The sequence below is a fragment of the Cyprinus carpio genome, chromosome B12 (genome assembly GCF_018340385.1).
Source record: "Cyprinus carpio isolate SPL01 chromosome B12, ASM1834038v1, whole genome shotgun sequence".
NCBI lineage: Eukaryota > Metazoa > Chordata > Actinopteri > Cypriniformes > Cyprinidae > Cyprinus > Cyprinus carpio.
Window position 1 is genome coordinate 10789985 of NC_056608.1, and position 24640 is coordinate 10814624.

General features: G+C 39.5%; 1 protein-coding gene across 1 annotated transcript in view; it reads left to right on the forward strand.

The window, feature by feature from the left end:
* LOC109061734 (transformation/transcription domain-associated protein) overlaps positions 1-24640 on the forward strand; it is an 81273-nt gene that overhangs the window by 55344 nt on the left and 1289 nt on the right. Inside the window, exons 59-71 of the mRNA XM_042735307.1 lie at positions 2034-2229; positions 2318-2583; positions 3476-3576; positions 6035-6236; positions 7924-8085; positions 10895-10985; positions 11064-11263; positions 12101-12362; positions 19331-19556; positions 20253-20470; positions 21537-21721; positions 21977-22180; positions 24385-24579. Of these exons, the coding sequence (XP_042591241.1) occupies positions 2034-2229; positions 2318-2583; positions 3476-3576; positions 6035-6236; positions 7924-8085; positions 10895-10985; positions 11064-11263; positions 12101-12362; positions 19331-19556; positions 20253-20470; positions 21537-21721; positions 21977-22180; positions 24385-24579 (2508 nt within the window). The remainder of the gene's footprint in view (positions 1-2033; positions 2230-2317; positions 2584-3475; positions 3577-6034; positions 6237-7923; positions 8086-10894; positions 10986-11063; positions 11264-12100; positions 12363-19330; positions 19557-20252; positions 20471-21536; positions 21722-21976; positions 22181-24384; positions 24580-24640) is intronic.

Consider the following 24640-nt stretch of genomic DNA (forward strand, 5'->3'; position numbering starts at 1 on the left):
CTGAGGAAATGAGACGTTGTTGTTGGAGATTGTGATTACACCACACACTATGTTATGGGGAATGACTGATGGTTCTGTGGCCACAAACTAGGGCTGCACAATTAATCAAATTTCTAATCGCGATTACAATTACGGATTCCACAATTACCTAATCGTTCAAAGCAGCAATTAATCGTTCAGAGTCTACTTAAGTTATTCTGTGTGCTTAAGCTGTTTTTTCTTTCTACATGTTATTTTAAGGGTTTTTCCATTGTTTTCATTTTAGTTTTAGTACAACATTATGAAACCATTCATATTTTTACTTTTTTTTAATTTACACAAGAAACCAATCTGATGTATAGTTGACATTTGAGGCTTAATACTATAGAAAAGTACTAAAAGTTTTTGAGTTACTGTTTTGAGCTTGTTTATTTTCATAAAAAAATACGGCATGCAGTTGTATCAAACAATGGTATAAACATCATTCAATGTAAATTGTGATAATCGTAATTAATAATCGCAATTACAATTTCAAGGGAATAATCGACAATTATGCTGAAAGATGATCTTGCGTTATATCCAGCAATTTTATATTCAAATTTAAAAAATTTTTTTGTAAATTAATTAATTCTCTACATTTCAATGCAAAAACATACAAAAGATGTAGGAAGATATGCCTCATGCTTGTTTTTTTTTTTTTTTCCCTATATTTTTTTCTCCGCTTGTGATATGGTAAATATGATTCAATATGGAGAAAGTACAATAGAATGCTAATCACAATTCAGTATCCAAATGTAATGTCATCACTGACAGTTATGTTTTGGTCATTCAAAATTGTAGAGTTTATTAAGTTATATATAACCACAAAGTGAATTAAGTCAGTTCGTTTAAGCAGTCAGAGAAGTACATAAATAATGTAGTTAAAGAACTAGCTCCTCTTAAAATGCATTTTTGGCCACACTTTGTTGGCTGCTTTAGCCGTGCCTTCAGAAATTCAGTCTTTGCCCCAGAGCCACTGACTTCATAATTGAATTTGCTGATAATTGAATCTGTTTACACCTGCACTCCTTAATGCAACAATACCGAAAAAAGAAGTCCAATAAGAGTGATTGGAAGGGACGTGAGAGGCAGACAGGAGCCGTGAGACAGAGAGTGAGAACGCCACCAAGTTTAAAATGGCTAGTAATTACTTTTCCCCATCAGATAGTGTTTGATTAAATACCTGCAAGAAAATTAAATTTACATGATGAATGGGCACTCAGAATGAAGGTTATAATGTGCCATCAGCTGATATTACCAGATAATTGTGAAAAATATTGTATTGCTTAATTTATTTTGTTTTGGGGGGATTTGATTTGGCAAGTCCATAGACTGATTTGAGGCATTTATCTTGTAAAGCAGGCATTACTATTGATCGGATTGTTTTTGGATGTGTGTATGGCATAATTCATTATCACGGCTCAAGCTACTCATGGTAAACCCTCATGTTGTTAATCACCTTGTAAGTGCCAGACTCCCTCCCTCACGTCTTTCTTTTCCAATTCGCACAGGAGATTAAAGATCCATGTGGCATTTCGGTAAGAGTGCGGTGTGTGTTTACTGGCTGATATGTTAAGGTCATGCATCGGTAGTTTGTGAGGAATGGGTAGCGTTTTTTTGGGTCACCGTGGCCGAGGTCCTTTGCTGGTGTGGTCTAAGTGTCATCTGAGAGCGTGATTAGGCATTAAGGGAATAGATGCTTCAGTTGTGCGCTTCCCTCTCTCTGCCCGTTCTCTGAGTGAATGGCTTTTAAGAGACTTTGATCCATCCATCCATTCGTTCAGCCACCTCGAGACTTCGTTTCTCTATTTCTTTTTTTTTCTCAATAGGAATCATAAGCCTGTAATACTGTCTCAGTAATGGATTTTGGAGAGCTCTCTGTGTGTGATATGTGGATTCTTGGATGACTGTAGCCCTCAGAATTAAACTGAGCAGGCGCTTTAAAGAGAGCTTGTGGATGTTTACTAACTACATTGAGATTCTCATCTGTTTATTCCTGGATTATTCTTATTCAGGCAGCACAACAGATTATTGAGCTACAAGAAGCTGCTCAGATTAATGCAGGCCTCCAGCCCGCCAACCTGGGCCGCAACACCAGCCTCCATGACATGAAGACCGTGGTGAAGACCTGGAGAAACAGGCTTCCGATTGTCTCAGATGACCTCTCCCATTGGAGCAGCATCTTTATGTGGCGGCAGCACCACTATCAGGGTATGCCAAGATATGGAGATAAATTCCAGTGACAAAATAATTATTATTTTAGCACTTTTGATACAATTTAATTATTTTTTTCTTGCAGCCATTGTGACCTCTTATGAAAACAACACGCAACATGATCCAAACACTAACAATGCCATGCTTGGAGTGCACGCCTCCGCATCAGCCATTATTCAGTATGGGAAGATCGCACGGAAGCAAGGTCTGGTCAACGTAGCTTTGGACATCCTGAGTCGCATCCACACCATCCCTACTGTGCCTATAGTAGACTGCTTTCAGAAGATCCGTCAGCAGGTTAAATGCTACTTGCAGTTGGCTGGAGTAATGGGCAAGAATGAATGCATGCAGGTGAGTGAACTATAGCATGACTGCATCATTTTAAAATCAATTAGTCATTAGGTTTCTTAAATGACTAGTCATCAAATCTATCTTAAGGATAACCTGTGTAATTACTGTGGCTGGGGTCAGACCCAGATCTGATGCATCTCTTAGAGCATTCTGTATTCTAATGCAGCTAGACAGAGGTCTTTCATGGGTGAAATTCATTGTCGTATGAGGAAAAAATGTAGGACAGGGCTAGATTTTTAAATGGATCATTTTTGCTTGCTTATTACTACACGTGTGCAGTCTGTGCACATGTCATCAGAGATGAGATGATGCTGTGAGGGGGAGGGAAGTTCAATACCAAATCTAGTTTGCTTTGCCGACACACCTGCTGATTTTGCTGTTAGCCGGACTCTCTTAATCCAAATAACGCTGCTCTCATTACGGTGAGAATGACTGCAGTGCTGTCACAGTAAGGAATGCATTCCAAACAGTGTAAGGAATGGGCTGCTAGCTGCAGCATTCGCTTAAGCCTGATTAATGGAGCTGCCTCAACTGAGCTCAAGTCATTAAAGTACCATTGGATTTAATAAGTCTCTCTCTCTCTCTTGCTCTCACCTATCACTTGGACCTGTTCTGTTCCCTTTATCATTTCTCTGGCACACTCTAAGCCACTGGCTCTCACCTGGGAGTCTTAGATTGAGCTACAGAGATGTCTACAGCAGATATACTCTGTTGTCAGTGGTGTTGACTTTTGATGTATAGGAATTCTAGGTCAGAAAACTACACATAGGCTGAGTCTGGCCCATCCATTTTGAGGGATGTAGAATCATTCTTCATGAGAAAATGAAAAACTCATAAATATGAAATATACATTGAGGAATTTCAAATGCAATCATTGTTATTGTGTTGTCAGGGTCTGGAGGTGATTGAGTCCACTAACCTGAAGTACTTCACCAAGGAGATGACCGCTGAGTTCTACGCTCTCAAGGGCATGTTCTTAGCCCAGATCAATAAGTAAGAGTTGATCCCCGGCTTTGTTCATCTTCTCTCCTTTTATACCTGTCACTTTGAGTCTTCTCCTTATCACCCTCATTCGCTCTCTCTGTCTTTAATTGATGCTACCTTCATTATCTTTCATTTTGTGCGCAAGTCTTCGCACTGACATGAAGAATCGGAAACCAAGATCATTAAGAGCTCACTTTTTAAAATGAACAATTTCAACAAAGACTCATTATGGAAAGGAAAGATAAACATCTGTGTGTTTGTGCCTCTAATAATCACTTCTAAAACTTTAGGCCAATAATGAGGTCAGAACAGTCGTTAACAGTCAATATGAGAGTATGATGAGTAATTAACCTTATATAGCATGACTTCAGCAGAGGATAATGACACTGAACTCATGATGAGTGATTATCTCCTGTCATACTTCTATTGACTGGCATTTAACGAGTCAATCAGCATTTCCTGGTGAGAATCTGTCATGTAATTGGTATACATCTCAGAATCCTTTAGATTAATTTGTAGTGCAATCAGGTCAGGTGTTTTAACCATCTACGAGATATTTAAAGGGGTCATATGACATTGCTAAAAAGAACATTATATTGTGTATTTGGTGTAATGCGATGTGTTTATGCAGTTTAAGGTAAAAAAAAAAAAAAATTATTTTCCACATACTGTACATTATTGTTGCTCCTCTATGCCTCGCCTTTCTGAAACGAGTTGATTTTTACAAAGCTCATCTTTCTGAAAAGCGAGGTGTGCTCTGATTGGCCAGCTATCCAGTGCATTGTGATTGGCCAAATACCTCAAGTGTGTGATGGAAATGTTACGCCTCTTAACATACTGTGATGCTGTCTCCCGGCGCAACGAGACAAAACCAATAAAACCCATTACAAACAAGGCATTTGTTGCATCCAGTAGGTACATAATTACTGATTCTAATGACATATGCTGTCTTTTTACGCGTTGCGTTGCGTTGCGTATCATGCTGCGTAAACGTAAAACCATGTCTGCATTTGTGATCGGAGAAACGACAAACAATAAGCGCTACTCTACACTGCTCAAAACTGGCATTTGAATCATCAGTGGCAAATTCTTTAATGTTTCTTTCATTTTGAAGGGAAGAAGTGAGTATAAGGGTTTTTTATGAATCTTTGAAAATCGCCTTTCCTAATATGTGCTAGTAAGCAAGTTGCGCTGCTAAAGTCACCCCACAAAAGAGAGGGGGCGGGGTCAGCAGAGCTCATTAGCAATATGGACTAGAATGGCTTGCTAAAAACAGAGCTCATTTCGACAGAGTAAAAAAGGTGTTTTTCACACTACCATTAAGAAATTTTAACCAAAGTATGTTATTGACTTTTCATTAAGACCCTAAAGAATCATATCAGCTTATATCAAATGGGCATCCGATGACCCTGTTAATATATTAACATATCCAGAACAAAACAGAGAATCGTGTCATTCAAAAATAAACAGATAACTACCCACTTTTGCAACACCATAGCTGTATATAGGCCTTCCTCTTTTCCTCATCATGGTTGAATTGATGGCGAACCCTGAGCCCGGTGCTAGATTGCAATAGCTTATTAAATACACATGCTGAATAATTAACTCAATGGCAATTTGTGAAATCTCTGTGATCAGCAGAAGTTTCCCCCAGCCTCAGCAGAGCCTAATGTAATCATTACATTTTCACTCTCTATGAATATTAATGTAGGGATTTGATAAAGCAGTAGTGCTGTCGGAGGAAGATGTTTGACACTCGACTGGGCGTGGGGACTTTGCCCGACTCTCGGCAAAGGCCATGAGCAAAAACATATTATACATGTCCACGAATGACTTGACGCTTCAGTGGATTTGGGCTCCCCAGACTCCCATTGCAATCAAGTGTAATTTTGTTGCTTGCCACATACTCATTAAAAGTTTCCATTATATGTGAATGTGATTGGTTTAGTAGGTGTGTCATAGAGTAGCATTTAGAGATGGTGATGGTAAGGGCAGAGGCTTCAAGCACAGATTGTATCCCATCCAGTGTTTTCAGTCCCTTATAAAGCCCTTTATGAGCTTTTCTCAACTTCTATTCTTAAACTGCTATAAAGGGCCCTAGAAAAGATACACTCAGGGGACAAATTCTCAAAGCTCTAAAATGGCTGATGACTCAAATATTGGACCCAGCCAGCTAATTTCAGTTAGGTGCTGAAATACTGGATAGCTTTTAGAATAGTGTTTCCCATCAGGTTTTTTTTTTTATTATTTTTTTCTGTCAGATGCTTCTCAGATTTATAGTGAAATGCCAATAAGAAGCGGATATATAATTATGATCTTGTTTACCAGTGCACCACTGGCAGACATTTTACTGACTCAAGCTTAATCCACCAAATTGCTCATATTATTTTGCATTTTTTGAGATTTCAAGATTGTAATTGTCAGAAGTGACAAATTCCCTTCTCATTTGAATTGTCTCTTCTTCCAGGTCAGAGGAGGCAAATAAGGCATTCTCTGCTGCAGTGCAGATGCATGATGTTCTGGTGAAAGCCTGGGCTATGTGGGGCGACTACTTGGAGAACATCTTTGTCAAAGACCGCCAGCCCCACCTTGGTGTCTCAGCCATTACCTGTTACTTACACGCCTGCCGCCATCAGAACGAGAGCAAGTCACGGAAATACCTTGCCAAGGTACGACCTCTTCTCTCTTTTCTCTCCTGCTGACCTTACTGAGTGAATGAGCCAAATGGTATAATTTAGAAATGTGCGTAAAACGTAAAAAAGTCTTGTGTTATTTCTGTCTTGTGGCATTTTTTATTGAATGTTTTATGCATTTATGGTATAAAAAAATTAGCCTCCAAATTAATATAATGTACAATATTATTCATTTTCTACACTTATTTTCTGTTATTTACATAATTTTCTTATGACATCAAGTTAATAGTTTATTTTTAGATAATAAAAAATATGTTTTTTAGTTTGTTAATGATGATAACACTTATAGGCTGACCTTTGTAACACTGAGACTGCCATCGGGTTGTGACTAATGAAAGTATGGAAGCAAGAACTACTGATTGTACTGTGTAATCTAGAGGGCAACATGTAGGCCTTCTTAGTGTTTTTCTCTGTCAATAACAGGCAAAAATTGTTGGCAGAGATGCACAGAGCATGTCATAATGGGATAGCATCTTTTTTGACAGGCCTGTAATTAGTTTTACCATTAAACCCATTTACCATAACACACAGGCAAACTCAGTGCTCATTTGTGGTCCAGTAAACCCATTCTGCTCTGATGGCTTTGTTAAATGGGGGCATATCTGTCACCGTGTGCCATTTCTGAATTAATGCAGCTGCGGCAGGGGGGACTCACTGCATTCAGACTGATGAACCTCCAATGATGGATGTAATTATATTATTAGACCTGATGATGGGTTTTGTATGGATACTATATACATGGCAGTCTGCTCTCTGTCGAGTACTGTACGCTAGATCAAACAGCTCCATTTGGCTTTTTTCTTTTTTCCCAGCGTGGGATTGACTGCGACGAGCACTTTAGAGTGTGTCTGGACTGCTGCTGGCCACTGAAGCTTTATAGACGGTGGCGTAGTTTACATGTGATTAATGAGAATAGCTGCTCGCTGATTATCAGTAATTATCCGTAAGCCGTGTAGCCCAGGCTGTCTAGTGCTTAATGTCTCCATCAGGCCTCAGCAGAGATGAAGGTTCATCTTTTACCATCCCACCAGCCACCATAGCAGAGCCCCACCAACAATTGCAAAAGATGACAGCAGCTGACTGGTGGGAGTAAGGTGGCCGAGATGATTTTTTTCAAGCCATTAAGCCCTGGAGTAGCTATTTCATGGAGCTGGGGCCTCATCTTCAGTCGCTGACATATAGATTTAGTTTCAAATGAAAACGTTACCTGGTCATTCACATAGGTTGACATTCACATTTTATCCAAGCTGACTATTTATGAATGCTGACTTGATGAAAACTTGACTTTCCAAATTAAGAGGTTTGTAAACAACTGCACATGTGCATGAAGAGATATCATGCACTATAACACAAAGAAGAAGGAAGATAAATTCAACATTTGCAGGAAGTAGGCTGTTTTTTAAATATATAAATTATGCCTTTGCAGACATGGCTAATGTGTATAATAAATATTTTAAAATGTCAACATTTTTTTTTTTTTAATGTCCATTGCATTAAATATAAAATGATTTTTGCTTTAAATAAAAAACGTCAATGTCATATGTCTTTATTGTACACAAGTTCTGGCTATTTCAAAGAAAATTTGTAGATGAAATTTTGTCCTGCAGCAGGGTTTATAAAATCAGAACTGTTGCCAAAAAAGGCTGTCTCTGTTCTTCTTCAGGTGCTGTGGCTGTTGAGTTTTGATGATAAGAACACATTGGCCGACGCTGTGGACAAATACTGCATTGGAGTGCCGCCCATCCAATGGCTGGCCTGGATCCCTCAGCTTCTCACGTGTCTAGTTGGCTCAGAGGGGAAACCTCTCCTCAACCTCATCAGCCAGGTTGGATTGCTCATAACATTACCTTTTTATAGCAGTACATTCATGCTTCCATCTAATCGAGATTAATTTCATTTGCAAGAGACAGTCTGCAGTCAAGACCCTCTTTGTCAAATTCATAGTTTTACCGGTTCCCTTTTTATTTATTTATGCAAAGCATTGTTATTGGGCTAATATCAAACACTCTCCAACTGTGGGAACAGAACCACCAATTAAACAAGAGACTAATTTGCCCTCCTTGATGGAGTATTATTTCCAAGCCATTTAAAAAGCTCCTGAACTTCAAAGAGAAAACAGCTGCTCCAGGGGCCCAAAGAGAGAGGGAGAACAAAGGAGAGACAGAGAGAGTTCTGTGTACTTAACCCACGTAAAAAGACGGCAAAATCCCCCTCTTATTCACTGACTTGGTCCAAACGGGTTTTGCATGCAGCTCGACCACCTCTTTTCTCACGTACACTTGCCAGACCAGCGACTTCTAATCTCTCCATTTCAGCACTGACGCACCCGTGCAGTGGAAATGCTTCACTTTGAGATTAAGTACACTTGAGTCCCTGATAAGCACCCAATGAAATAGATATGTTTGCACATCATAATCTCAATTAATGGAGTTGTCAAGGCTGTTTTAAGGATGACAAGTCTCCTTGTTGAAGGATCTTTTGGGTCTGTTCTAAGGCAGCGATGACGAGTGAAAGGTAGACGTTTTGTAAAACTCATGATTTTCAAGTGAAATCTCCAGCGGGTGGAGCACCTTTATCTCAGGCTCTGAATTATTTAGCTGTGCTCCAGTTGGCGGGATGTTTTAAAAACGTTTGGTGAAATATTGATGAAGGTGAGCTGTGGGGTGCCTTGAGATGAAACAGAGGCGAGAAAAACTCAACACCTTTATGCACACAGACACCCATCACATGCACGCACACACTCTAAAATATGATGAGACTTCTCTCCAATTTTAGGGATGATCTGTCCCCCGTTGCCTCATTCATTTTTAATGCGATACTTAACAAGCTCTTAACAGAAGGTCTTGGCCATGGCTGCTTTTCATGTAAAAGCCCATCTGGACTCCGAGGTGTCTCTTTACACCTAAAGGCCAGCATGCTTTCTGCCGTCTGTTTGACGAAGATCGTGTTTCCTTTCTAATGGACTGCTTGAGCTGGGTGCTGTGAGACCTGAGAGGGGCTGCGGGCGGTTTGAGAAGGAGCGCTGTCTGCCGCCTCCATATTTGTCTTCATCCCCCCCACACACTGATGCGGACAACATTCACACCCCTCACGGATATCGCAGTGCCAGGGGAGAAAGAGGAGAGGAACAGGTTTTGATATGCATGTTTTTGGGACTATTACATAACAATAAGAGGATCCAAAGATTGGGTTATGAGTCAGACTTTGCTGTCTGTTAGATTTAAACTATAAAGACTGGGGGCATTTTTCTTCAAAAGATGTGAAATAGGCCTCACAACTCGGTTCTTTGACTGCAGCTTAAATAAGCGGTGTGCAATATCTGCAGCATTAAATTGAATCGCAAAAATAAGTGCTGTTTTTGAACAGTTTATCAGCTAGTTCAAACACATAGTACTGCCCAAAATCATGCCATTGGTTAAAGGAATAGTTCACCCAAAAATGAAACTTCTGTCATCATTTACTCACCCTCATGTCACACACTCACCTGGTCATATAAAGCAATCAAATGTCTTCAGAAAAGTTGGAGTAAACTGCTATGGGTTAGTTTTATGATCTCTTTATGAACATTTTGATGCATCAAAGTGGTAGTTGTGTTGACTGTCTATTAGGCCTTTCGCGATAATTAAATAACCGTCTAATTGCGATTATTTGATCTAACCATGGTTGTTTACAAATTATTGTTTACAAATTTAGTGAAATGCTGTAATCATCTGCCGTGAAAATAAAGCATAACCAGTGGCCATTGCATTCCCAAACGTGTGCTAAACTCTCAGCACATACAATAAACGAATTCACAGAGCCATTCTGAGGCACGGAAAACTCTGGATCACGAGCTGATCGTCTGAATGAAGTGCGTGCTTCACTTTGAAACGCACAGCAAAAAAAGACTTTAAGGGATTAAGTCATATTGTGCTTTCGGTTTTATTTCATTTGACAGATACTGTGCCAATGCATAATGGCCCAAAACACAACTTTAAAGACCTTTAAAAACTTTAAAAACTACACTTTTTGCCCTGGAGAGCTATCGTTTCTTACCGTCATATAGCCAATTTATTAGGTTCCCTCACTTGATTCCAATTGGCATACAAATAAAATTAATTATTTTAAGTAATTAAGTTACTGCATTATCAAAAATAGCCATGTGCTGCATGGTTATGTAACACAAAACATTTTGGGTTTTGTATTCTGGCAAAAGTGTGTCTCATATCAATATACTGTTACTGTGCTGTTACTGTTATCATACAACCTTACACTACTGTTAATTAAAAAAAGACATTTGTCCATAGTGCCAACGCATCAGTGCCGTTTTGATAAATACACGAGTTTATGGGCTAAATCATTAAACAGCCTGAACCTTCTCTTTGTGATGCTGTTCAAGGACACAACAGATCTCTGAAAGGGAGAAAGTGTACACTAGGGCTTGACAAGCTTTTAGCGGGTGTCATATTGAGCCATGGTTTTAATCTGCCCTTGATGTTTGTCCATCTCATTGCTTTCCCACTACGGTTTCATTTTCAAAAGCCTGCACTATCACAGAGAAGTTTCAAAACATGTCAGCACTACGTTTCTCTCTCTCGCTCTGACCCAAACCCACAGGGATGATCTGAAATGTAATCTGCGACTGTTTCTCTTAGGTGGGACGTGTCTACCCTCAAGCGGTGTACTTTCCGATCCGAACCCTGTACCTGACGCTGAAAATCGAGCAGAGGGAGCGCTACAAGAGCGGTATGACTGGAGTTTTTCACACAAAGTCCTACAAAAATCAACTTTTCTTTCATGTGCGGTCATTTTTGTTTCCCCCAGATTCTGGCCAGCAGCAGCCCAGTTCGGCAGCTGCCCAGACCCACTCAGCGTCCGACCCGGGTCCCATCCGTGCCACTGCTCCCATGTGGCGCTGCAGCCGGATCATGCACATGCAGCGTGAGCTCCACCCCACCCTGCTCTCTTCTCTGGAGGGCATCGTGGACCAGATGGTCTGGTTCAGAGAGAACTGGCACGAGGAGGTGAGCGGTTTTATGTGTTAAAGCGAGTGTTTTTGTATTCCAGAAGCGAGCGGCTACCTCTTAAACCACATCAGCCCTTAGTGCAAGTTAAACATGACATGAATGCGTTTTCTGTCTGGTTTGCTTGCGTTCTTTAGTCTAACGTTGCATCCTCTCGTACACGTAGCGGTTTTCAGAGGGCCGGCTGAGCAGATGAAAGCTGACAGAGGGGAACGATTGGGGTTCAGTGAGGCTGAAAAGTGGTTTTGCAGCGCAGGTGGACATTGGCGCTCCAGTGCTAATCGGGCTTTGGCGAGGGGCTCGCCGTGATTGATGGGTGAGGGGAATGTAGACCGAACGTGGGGAGATTGGATTGCCGTGACAGGGCTGATGCAGTGATGCGTCGAGACTGGACAGGGAAGCAAGAGCCCCATTCCTGTGGGACACTCGGTGAGAAACAGCAGAAGAGGAGGACAGGAAAGGGCGAGGAAAGAAAGTTTAGCAAGGAGAACTGGAGGATGAAAGAAATTGGCATTGAGAGAGCTCAGTGAAGTAAAACGTGGGTTTAATTTTCCAGACATTGATGAAGTGTAGTCCCAGTCTAAATTAGTCTGATAATGGCGATCTTCTTCTCTTGAAGTCTAAGCTTAATCTCTGCAGCAGTAGAGGTAGAGGCGGGCTTTTACAGATCTCTCTGGTGAACATCTTCGCCTCTGAAGGATTTTTGGAATAATCAAAATGGCAAATTGGATTGAATATGTGGGAATGGTGTTATCCTTCATGGTAAATTGATAAAGACTCGTTAACCATTCATCCTCATCTCATGGTTTCTCATTTTTCCCTCATTTCCTTTCACAGGTTCTGCGGCAGCTACAGCAAGGGCTGGCAAAATGCTACTCGGTGGCATTCGAAAAGAGCGGAGCTGTATCTGATGCTAAAATCACTCCACATACACTCAACTTCGTAAAAAAGCTGGTCAGCACGTTCGGCGTGGGCCTGGAGAATGTCTCTAATGTGTCCACTATGTTCTCAAGTGCTGCCTCAGAGTCCCTGGCCCGGCGAGCTCAAGCCACCGCTCAAGATCCTGTGTTCCAGAAGATGAAGGGCCAGTTCACCACAGGTCAGAGCATTCACAATTCCTGTGCACATTGTTCTACGTGGAAAATGTCTTTTGGTTAAATGATATTTTTGCACCTGTAGTTTATTGAAATGCTGCTTTCTCCACATCTGAAGCTAACATAATAAGCTGAAATTCTCTTACTGTGTTTTCCAATAGTTACACAAAACCTAGAATTATCAGATATTTTTTTTATAAAAAGTGTACATTTCTGTAGTCAATTATTTTTTTTTAATTTAATTAGTGTTTATGCTTTTTCATTTTATTTTAGCTTGTGCTTTAATTTAAATGTAAATATTTCTATATAGCTTTGTTTATTTATTTATTTTAGCAAATTAACTTGAACTTATTTCAGTTCTTTGTCGTGGCAACAAGTTTTTCATAATTTTTTTTTAGCAGAATATATCAGAATTTTTTTTTTTTTTTTTTTAGTTTAATAACATTAGTCAATATAAATTTGTCTCGTCATTCTGATCTCTATGAAATTATTACAAAAAAAAATCCTCCTATGAAAAAGCATGGAAATAATTGGTTAAATTATGGGAATCCTCATCATAGCTGGATTTTGATGATCCAATCAAATCTCAAAATCAAACCCTACATTTCTTTTTTAACTCTGAAATGTCACATTATAAAAGTTTAGTTAATTGTGAATGCCCTTTACTGTTGTCTTCAAATGTAGTTCAATTTTATTTAACAAAAAAGCACAGATAAAATAATTCAAGTGAACTGAGAATGAACTGTCACACGTGGACTGCTCAGAAGTGTCAACAGAAGTCTAACTTGCAGCCAGTGCACTTGAAGGATCATATCCCCTGTGCACAATTACACATGCTCTTACTCTCGTCTCTGTTCTGCATAACTACTTCTGCTTAGAGTTAACCACAGGCCTCTCCACCAGACCAACTCAGAGAATAATTGGCTCTCTGAACCATGTGATTAGATTTAATGGGAAGATGACTATGGGCAGAACCATGTGTGCGTATATCAAGGTGCTGTTGACTGTAAAGAAATGACACAGCTTTAGGTAAACATGTTTACCAAAAAACACTACACATGCCTATTGTGTAGATTGGTTTAAAAAAAAAATTAGGCAAAATTTTGTATTTGATTTATTATTATTATTATTATTATTATTATTATTATTATTATTATTATTAGTTTAATCAAGTAAAAAGGGGAAGTGTGTAATTTCGTTTACTTCTGGTACCAGGCGAAATTGAAAACATTTGTGCCCATATGCTCCACCTGTCTTCCTGCATTCCAAACTATTTTTCCAGTGTTTCACAGTTGTTTGGCACATTTTTATGTATGTACCTTTAAATCATAGTCATTTGTTTTTTTTAAAGAAGGGAACTGCATGCTGTATTTTTTTTTTTCTGTGACTTTACCCTTTAAATCCCAAATGTCCTTCACCCCCTAGATGTTTGTTTAAATCCCTCTGAGTCCGGGAGAACTTGGCACGGCTCTTTCCTGAGGCCAGTTTTGTACACATTGCCCGACAATAACCTTCCAGTACCCCCGGTGTAGACCTGGCTCTCAGAAAGCAGAGCATGTGTGAGTCGAGGCGTATGTTAAAACAAACTCCCCCTAAGCTGTCCTCTGCTCAGGAGAGCAGAATATGTTTATACTTCCCTTCCCTGTCCGCCTACAGTCTCTACACCTCAGTAAACTTTGAATCCAGGAGCTAGTGCTCTCGTTTGCTTCATATGAAGCTCTATCCAGAGGCCTGTGTGTGTGTGTTCATGGCCTTAGAGAACTGTTAAGGTTGTAAGGGTGTAAAACAGATGTTGTGGTGCCAGCTGTCTCTGGGCAGTGAGGCGTAGCCATCGGGGAACCAGAGGGAGGGGAACCAGCAAAGCACAAAGCCCACTTCGTCCCTGTATCCTTCTTTCCCCTTCCTTTGGGGTTTCTCCTCCCAAGCTCTCCATTCCAACGCACATGTCCAAACAGACAAATACTCCGGCACCATTTGTCAAGAATCTTTTAATCCAATCACAATCAAGCCATGAGCAAATATTAGGGATGAACGATTAATCACGATTGTCATGCACATTTTGTTAGTAAAGCCGGTTCTGTGATTTGTAGTAAATCTCCATCACCTGCTTTCAGGTGGAGCAGCATTTACTACACAGAGTCGTAGTTCTCTGGCAAACTATGCAAAATCGCGTTTATAATCGCAGACGATATAATCATAGGATTATGAAATCGACTAAATCGTTTGCGATAATGACAGCTGTTTGCATATCTTCTCGGTGAACTACGGCTCTGTGTAACATTAGTAAATGCTGCTCCATCTGAGAGCACGTGAAAATACCACATTTAATAACATGTTTTTAATCCAAACTCACTTCATAACGCCAGTCGAGTGTTTAAACATAAATCCTTCTGTGAGTTGATGTGGCTTCTTAAACAATAATTAAGGCACACAATATTTCATTGTATTCTAAGCAGTGATAATGGCTATGTCGATTAGCATTTCATTATAGATTTACTTTTTTATGAACTCATATAAACCATATATTGCTGTAGTCGTATGTTTATTAGTCACGTTGAATCAATGAAAGCAGTTCATTGTGGCATATTTGGATTTTCAGCGCGAGAGCACCCTCTGGACTTTGGATGAAGATTTACTACTGATCACAGAACTGTGCATCACCGATACACATGACAATCGCAGCTTCTGCCTAATCATGATTTATTGCCTTTGCGATTTAATTTAGATTAATTGTGCAGCCCTAGCAAATATTATTGTTTTTCAAAGGGGTCATATGATGCGATTTCAATTTTTCCGTACTCTTTGGAGTGTTACAAGCTCTTGCTGCATAAAGAAGATCTGTAAAGTTGCAAAGACTAAAGTCTCAAATCCAAAGAGATATTCTTTATAAAAGTTAAGGGTCAACCAAGCCCCCCTAAAACGGCTCGTTCTAACATGCCCTCACATCTCTACATCACTATGTGGGAAGATTTGCAAAATGCCACCCAAATGTTCACACAAAGAAAGAAGGCGTAACTTTTCTTCTTTCTGTTGCCGCAGCTGCCATGTTGTGAAATCGCTGTGTGTTTCGTTGAAGTTAAACTTTGTTTGGCCTTCCAAAAGAGGACATGACTAGAAATCAGTGGTTAAGTTGTATTTCAATACTCTTCCAGAACAGTTCAAGCCAAATATTCAGATGTGTGCTGCGCATTTTATGGAGGATGAGGACTGTTTCCTGAACCAGTAGCCTGCAATGCGTCTGTGGCACTATGGCTTTTTCTATAAAGTTGGGCAGTTCAAACTTTGCAAGGACAGTCTGGTGCTTCTGACTCACAGCTTGTAGGTACATTTTTTATATTTAAATAATTTGCCAATGATGATTCAAACGCGAGTTTCGAGCAGTAGAGTATGCTTGTTGTTTCTCAGATTACAAATGCAGACATAGTTTTTTATATTTAAATAATTTGTACGCAACGCGTAAAAAGACAGTATAAGTCATTATAATCAGTAATTATGTCCCCACTGGATGCAACAAATTCCTCGATTGTAATGGGTATGGGTTTTATTTGTTTAGTCTCGTCTAGTGATGTCCGGATCGCAAACAAATCTTTTTTAACTGGATCTTCTTAGTGAACCAGTCGAACCAGTTCACCAAATCTATCTGAATCGTTTGAAACGGTTTGCATCTCCAGTACGCACTACTCCACAAATTACAAATGCAGACATAGTTTTATGTTTATGTATATACAAATGCAGACATAGTTTTATGTTTTTGTTTATTTATTCGTTACAGTACATTGACTGAACTGCTAAAAGAAAGCGATGATGGGATGTGTATGATTATTAAGTTGATGATGGGATTTGATTGAGTGGGGTGGTTGGAGAAAGCGTATGTTAAGGGGCGTAACATTTCCGTCACATGCTTGAGGTATTCGGCCAATCACAATGCACTGAATAGCTGGCCAATCAGAGCACACCTCGCTTTTCAGACCGATGAGCTTTGTAAAAATTGACGCGTTTCAGAAGGCGGGGCATAAAGGAGAAACTATAATGTACATTATATGGAAAATAATGTGTTTTTTGAACCTTAAACTGTATAAACACATTGCATTACACCAATTACACAAAATAATGTTCTTTTTAGCAGTATTATATGACCCTTTTTATCAAATGTGACCTGCCCAAATACATGGTTTTACACTCTCTAAAGGTTATTTGACCACATTAAGATTAATTTAAAGGCACAATATGTAAGTTTTCACTGCTAGAGGTTTTTCAAAACCGTAGCAAAGGCAAAGCTTGATGACACTATGAAGGAGAATGTTCACGGATGAGGTAATGAATTATTTTTTATTACCTGTACCTTTCACAGTTATTCAAACAGTGGATAAATTATACAGAGAAAGCAAGAAAAGACATTTACATCATCAAAGAACATTGACTGACTTCAGTCTAGGACGAGTTTAAGCACTCTCAAAAAACTCTCCTTATAATCAGTAAAGCTGTCTATACACAGTTTGATGAATCTCTTACATCATATGTACATCTGCACTTTGTTGTTTATGATGAGAGAATTCAGGTGAGAGTTGAATTCAGTCAGCAAGTTCGTACAGTAAACAAAAAAACTCATCTGAATGCCTCTGATTGGCCATTCCATTCATAAGCTCAACAGACTCATGTGGGATTGGTTATAATGCGCAACACTGTAAAAACGCATAAAAAAAATCATGGAGCAACATTGAACAGATCTACGTTTAATGCTGCAGTCAACATATTTCATTTTATTCATGACAGCCATAATGGATTTAGTTTAACTGTACAGCAGCATTTGTGTTCATGTGTTGCCATAGTTTCTACTGGCAACTGAGGATAGTGCAGATATTATGTCATTGATTGGCAACAATGACCAGGGACGAGCCATTATTTAAAATTGGAATTTCTCTTTACAAATCCTTGGGAACTTTTGGGATAAATCAAGTACACACTGTGCAAGTAGTCCCATCCATGAGTTGGGATTCGAACTCGGGATGGCCACAGCATGACAGCGCTACATGTCAGCGCGCTACCCACAGGGCTGTCAGTGCCGACATGGGACACCAACATTGACCCTATCTCTTATTCTATTTCCGATGTGCTCCACACCTTTGCACTACTTCCAACAACAGTACAAATGAATGTAAGCATTCAGCTGTTGCAGCACAATGTTATGCAACTGTGAAAGCTGAGACTATAAGTAAAACAAGCACAAACTTTTTTTTTCATAGCTCCATATGAGTCTTAGCAATTTTTGATTCAAAACACAGATGCCATTTCTTTTCTTATTTTTATGTTTTTTGTTTTTTTTTATGTGTTTTTTATTTTATTTAAAAAAAAAAAGTCACAAATAAATTTGCTTAAATTGTCTAAATTTTTTGTTTGTGTGGAATATAGTACTGGGAAATAATACTAGTAATAGTACTGTGAGATAGTACTAGTGGTGTTAATATTTTTGAAACGTGTGTTTTAGCGTTGCAGGGTTATGCTGTTCTCAAGCATTGCTGTCTGCATTGATCTAAAGCGGGAGCGTGTCTGCGGGGCCGAGGCTGTTTCAGGGCTCCTGTTGTGCTGTACAATGTGTTCACTCAGGCATTTCAGTGATGGAATTTAAAGTAGAGAATTCACCGGAGACTGCTGCACAGTGAGCGGCGCGGGCAGACGGCCGATGGGGGGGTGTATTTTTAGCGCTTGGCCACCTCCACTGCCCAAGCATTATTAGGTGCAGAAAACTTCTGCCGTCGGTGTATCTCATTCACAGGTCAGAGAGAAGAGACTTTGTTTTCCACAGCAGCGGGGAGCTCAAATCCCTCTAGAGTTGAGCTGATCCTGGGTCAGTGAGACAGCTGAAACTGAGCACACCGTACTACCCATCCATATTCGAACCGACAAAGGTGTTACATTTATCAGAGATACAGCAACCGTGTTGCCCGGGAGGCACCGTTATCTGAAAAACCCCTCGCTTCAGGGCACCGCCGCTACAGGGGATTGTCTGTTCATTTTTTTCTAAATTGATTACACCAAGTCGACCACTGTGCGTAGCCATGCTTTTCAAGTCAGATCTCTTTTTTTAATGCTCACTGATCATTAAACACCTAAACAGTCTTAAAGTCTTTCAGAGAGAGTCGGATTGGCTGAGATTACAGAGCGTGTCTGATTTTAGAAGACATCGTCTAATTCGGGGCGTGGAAATGGGTGGGAGATCCATTGCTCAGGGCAGTTCACTTCTAATCAAAATGTCATACGGGACATTGACGATATTGTGAGTGTCATGCAAGCAGCGAGAGTTCCTTAAATGGCCTTTCATTATGTGTGGCGGCCACATCTCACTGGCTTTGACATGAGTGGCAGCTCATTGCAAGTTGCTTTTGAATTAAAGCCTCTTCTGCAAAAGCCTTAATTATACGAAGAGATTTTTTTCTCAAGGGTGGTTTTCCTCTTAAATGTATCAAATTAAATGCCAAGCCATTTCTGTATCTGCGGCATGTGTTATTATTAATGTAGCACAACAGAAGAATGAAAGTGGAGCAGCTTTTACCCTATTTGATAAAGACGTTCTGGCCCGGAGGTTGTCTCTAAAATTGGGAACGTGGCTTGCATTCCGACCATACCTTTTGTGTCTGCACTCTAACTTAATGCACAATGTCATTTAGAAGTTGCATTGAGCAGTTAATCCTTTTTTCCCTCCTTATGAACCTTGATGTTATCAGCACCTTCACATCGCAAGGGAGACCTGGGAGGAAGTGCACCGCTTCTGTTTCCCTGATCCAAAGATAACATCTCCTCTCTCAGTCTCTTTCACACTATCTCTGTCAGTTTTACACCACGTCTACCTCTTTCACACATCCGGAGTCTTTTCCACCTGTTTTTTTGCAGTGTTGTTTTTTTCTTTCTTTTTTTTTTCTCAGCTACCTATCTGTTTCTCTGGTTTACCTTGCCCTGTCACTCTTTCCGTTCGCAGATTTTGACTTCAGCGTTCCCGGCTCCATGAAGCTGCACAATCTCATTTCAAAGCTGAAGAAGTGGATCAAGATTCTGGAAGCCAAGACGAAGCAAATGCCAAAGTTCTTCCTGATTGAGGAGAAATGCCGTTTCCTTAGCAACTTCTCGGCCCAGACTGCTGAAGTTGAGATCCCGGGAGAATTCCTCATGCCTAAGCCCACACACTATTACATCAAGATTGCCAGGTAACAATCAATACACACTAGGGATGGAGTTGCTCTGGTCGACTGATCGTCTAGTGATCTAGTAACTGACTAGTCAATCTGTCTCACTGAAGGCATGAATAATTAAGTTTTGGTTATACTTGACACATTTTGCTGCTAAAATATCAAAACTAAAACTTAAAGTAAAAAAATTAAATCAGTCAAATTAGTCATCCTTAATAATCATCTAGTCATTCAACAACTGACTAGTTGCTCCATCTTAAAGAAGTCATCATGAATAATTAGTTTAGTTTTATCAGTTTGATCTGACACATTTTGCCAAAATATAACAAACTCTAAATCTAAAAAAAAAAAAAACTAGTCAGCCCCACTAATCTAGTTGTCTGACAAGTTACTGGATTATATTTGATTTCTATGTGTATTTTTATTAATTCTTTTTTTTTTTTTTTTTTGGTTCAAAACCAAAACTAATTTTATTATTGATGAGGATTTCCTTAAAACTGTGCCCACAGCTCAATCTTAAATATGTAGCTTGATGTCCCTAACACATACACTTGAACACATACTGTAGGTCATTTATGATTGAACTTTTTTTTTTTTTTTTTATTCTCCCCTTGGAGTTCTAAGCTAGACTCCAGCTGAGACCTTAATTCACAGTGATTACTTCATCACTTACCCATGATTCTCTCCCTCACCCCCTCTTACTCTACCTCCTAAGTTCATGCCTAGGGTGGAGATTGTTCAAAAGCACAACACAGCTGCTCGACGCCTCTACATCCGCGGGCACAACGGCAAGATCTATCCGTACTTGGTGATGAATGACGCATGTCTAACAGAGTCCCGCAGAGAGGAGCGTGTGTTGCAACTCTTACGGCTACTCAACCCCTGCCTGGAGAAGAGGAAAGAGACCACCAAGAGACACCTCTTTTTCACAGGTACTGCAGCAACCCCAGATCACACAGAAATGTTCACGTCCCCCTGAAATAGCACTGACTACATCTATTTATGTCAGTCTTTTGGACAAGACCTTCCATTTTCATGACCAATAAATTTTCAAGTCATTTCTAAAAAAAAAAGTAAAATTTTGTATAATATTTGTAAAACATTATAAAGAATAAAATATCAATACATAATTTAAAAAAGTCTTTCCATTCTCTAGTTTAGTCTATTTTTAATTGTGGCATGCATGTGTTCCGAGCTGCCCCATTTGAATGCTGTCCATTTGCTCTGAGTGCTGGATTCAATGGCCTAGTTGCTCTCAGACAGATTGGGGGAGATGGAGAATAGAGGAGAAGAAAAAGAGGGAAGATTGAGGTGAAAAGTACCAGAAAAGCTGTGTAGTGGTAACAGAAGAAGAAAGAGAGGGGACTGGAGCAGAATGAATAAAAATGAGGTTGCTCTTCTCCCTGTGGAGACTGAGGGAGGAAGATCTAAATTGTCTTTCTTGTGATAGACGCATTAAAGATGAAACCCTATCAGTTCAGAGGTCAAGGGTGCCACATTTTAGCTTTCGCTGAAACATTTTGTCTGTTCCCTTTTTTGATTTCTTTTTTACTGCAAAAAAAAGAGGCTGATTTTATGCTGCAGTGCAATTAATAATCATTAAGTAACATTAGGGATGTTTGTGTGCGTATTCTATTTTTATCATTCATTAATGCCTTTCACTGAAGTTATTTATTAGATGTGTATGAGAGGCTCCCAGTGGTCGTGTGACATGCTTTTCTTTTTACTCCCTCACAGGTGTTTTGGGGCCTCTGTCAGATGTTAATGTGCCTTGTTTAAAAATGACTATGTAAATAATATGATTGTATAAACAGGGATAGTATTTTAGGTGATGATGAGGTGGTATTTCAGGTTAACAGCCCTTTATCAAAGTCAAACAGAATCTATAAAATACTTTTCAAAGAGAATTGTTAGAATATCAGCTGAAACAGCCAGTGGGATTTGAATTGCTTTATATGCCAGTAGACTACAAACTCTCTAAATATGTTCTCTTCTCAGTCCCAAGGGTGGTGGCGGTGTCTCCTCAAATGCGGTTAGTGGAGGACAATCCGTCGTCTCTGTCTCTGGTGGAAATCTACAAGCAGCGTTGTGCTAAGAAGGGCATTGAGCATGATAACCCTATTTCCCGCTATTATGACCGACTTGCGACTGTTCAGGCTAGAGGAACCCAAGCCAGCCATCAGGTATGCTGGAAATAAAATGAGAAAGCATATCAAGAAAAATGTATTTTACAAAAATGGGATCTCATGAAATGGCCCAGGTGAATTTTTTTTTTATACTTTTGTTATTTGTTTTCTCCATATTTTTTATCTTATTTTTGCTTTTAATTTTGGGGGAAAATTAACTCGGCATTTACCCTAATATGCAGTAGAGTATATTAACCAATAAAATAGTTTTTCTTTCATTTGAACTATAATATATTTTTGTCCATGCTTTAAGTCCTGCGAGACATTCTGAAGGAAGTTCAGGGCAACATGGTTCCTCGTAGCATGTTGAAGGAGTGGGCGCTGCACACCTTCCCCAACGCCACAGACTACTGGACCTTCCGCAAAATGTTCACCATCCAGCTTGCTCTAATTGGCCTGGCTGAGTTCATGCTGCACCTGAACCGTCTCAACCCGGAGATGCTGCAGATCGCACAGGTACCTGAATGACTTGACATCATGGAATTACTGTCATACCTGATACTAGCCCTCTTTTATCAAATAAACATGTATCCAAGTCCAAAGCAGTTTGTTGGGTTATCACATGTTTCAGTTTTTGATGGCCACTCTTCAGCTGTCTTTATTATTCTTTGTCCTCTAGTACAGTATCGGGTATGTGCAGGTCCATAGAGTCTTTTATTAGAAGTGATTGTCAAACGAGTTACTCGTCCAGTTATTCTAATCAGCAGTTTTCTGACAGGCAGAGGAATGGGCGGCTAAGTGGGTATAGTAAGCCCCCTTGCTGCCGGTTCCACTCTACAGATCTCATTAGGCACTAGGAGATTACCACGGCAGGCAGAGCGGACAAGCAGATATGTGCTGTCTTTGTCTCTCTCTCTCAATAACGCACTCACAAACCATCATGCATTTCCCTGGTGTATCACTTTTAGTCCGTTTGACTTCAGATTTCGAGTTTGGTCCTGTGCAGGCTCTAAATATTGAGCTTGAATCCTGTTTTAACACTGTTATTGTGCTTGGAGGAGCTTAACAATATTTGAGTGACATTTCATCATTATTAAACTAATAAAAATCTTGTAGACAACTACAGAATCCCTGATCTCACCCAAAACACTAGAGGGTGTAACAGTACACATATTCGTACCAAAAATTTGGTATGTGCCAAAACAAATACGGTGAAATATTGGACTGCTTCAAAGAACAGTAACGGAGAGCATCCAAAACAACTGCTGTACAATGTCGTCCACCATTTTAGCTGAATTGGTCACATGACTAAAAATGCATCATCGTTTTTGAAAGCCTCCGTTTTCACAGTCCACACTGTGACGCAAAAACGCTGTTTTCAAATTTATCCACTTTGGAGAGCGTTTTCAAAAAGATATGTTTTCATTACCTAAAAACACTGTCTCCATGTGGACGGAAGGCCAAAACGGAGAGAAAAATATGCATTTTTAAACGAAAACATATTAATGTGGACAAAGCCAAAAACTGCAGTTTTGATGCTCTTTGATGTGGTGTGACAGATCGCTGTTTAAACGCCTCAAATGACACCTCAGAGCAATCAATTCTTCTTTACTACTAGTTTTAATGCGAAATAAACATAAATGAACATCTCATGCCTCATGTAATTGCTCAGTCTGTGTTTCAACCACGGAAAGATGTCAAAACAAAATGTCACATAGCATTTCATTTACCTCAGGCCATCAGTGTCCACAGTTTGTTACTTCGCTAGAGAAATGAAGTCTAGAGAAAAACATTTGGTGAAATATTAGACTATATACTCATATTTTACTTAACCTGTTAGTGACATCTTTATTAATATATGTTTAAAAAAAACATTATGAAACAAGTATGACAGCCACTGTATAAATGAATGTATTTCAACAACAAATAGAAATTTTAAAATTTAGAAGTTAATTTAAAACTGCATTATGTTAAATTAACATGTTTGCATACAATATTTTTTTAATGTTCAGTGTTGATTATTGTGTTTAAAAATTAATAGTAATTAAATTTAAGTTCAGGCTCTGTTGTTAATTGTAACCTATAGTAATGTAATAGGGCTCCCTATAGTTTAGGAATATTTTTTTTTTTTTTATCCCTAAGAAAATTTGAATTACAATTGATTTTATTTCAAGAAAGAACAATTTGTTCAGTAAAAACCTTACTGAACCGTGAAGTCAAAAAGAAGGTATGTCCCGAACCGTCATGTTTGTGTACCATACACCCCTACTGGAAATGGTAATCTTGAAAACATTATTGTTATTTGAAATACTTCATTGGTAAAAAAAAACGACGCCCTACATCAAGGGCATCAGAAGGCAATTGGAAGATTATATTTGTTCATATGCTGAAATGCTGACACAGACCACAGTGGGTGTAGGATCAATACATCCTCACATTTTTGTGGCCGGATGTCTACAACGCTATCCAGTTTTCCCAGAGTGCTATAGATTAGCTGTTGTCTGATGTTGGTCCCACTTGAGTCCCACATGAGCAAACAGGCTCCTTTCCCAAATTTGGTTTTGCTTTGTTTCTCTGAATGGAAACTAACAACTTGGCGCCACATGATACTCCCTCTCTCAAAGTTTGATACGTCTGCATACTGTAGTTTCTGGATGACAAGGTCAGATTTTCAAAGTTGATTTAGTTAACAACATCCTGATGTGCTGTTCCCCCAACAGGACACTGGAAAGCTCAATGTATCATACTTCCGCTTTGATATTAATGATGCCACTGGTGATTTGGATGCCAACCGGCCTGTCCCGTTCAGGCTGACGCCCAACATCTCAGAGTTCCTGACCACAATCGGCGTATCCGGACCCCTCACGGCTTCTATGATAGCGGTAGCACGCTGCTTTGCTCAGCCTAACTTCAAGGTATGCTTTATGAGGAATGAGAATAATGACTAATGAGACTGCACTATCAGTCTCCAGGGCT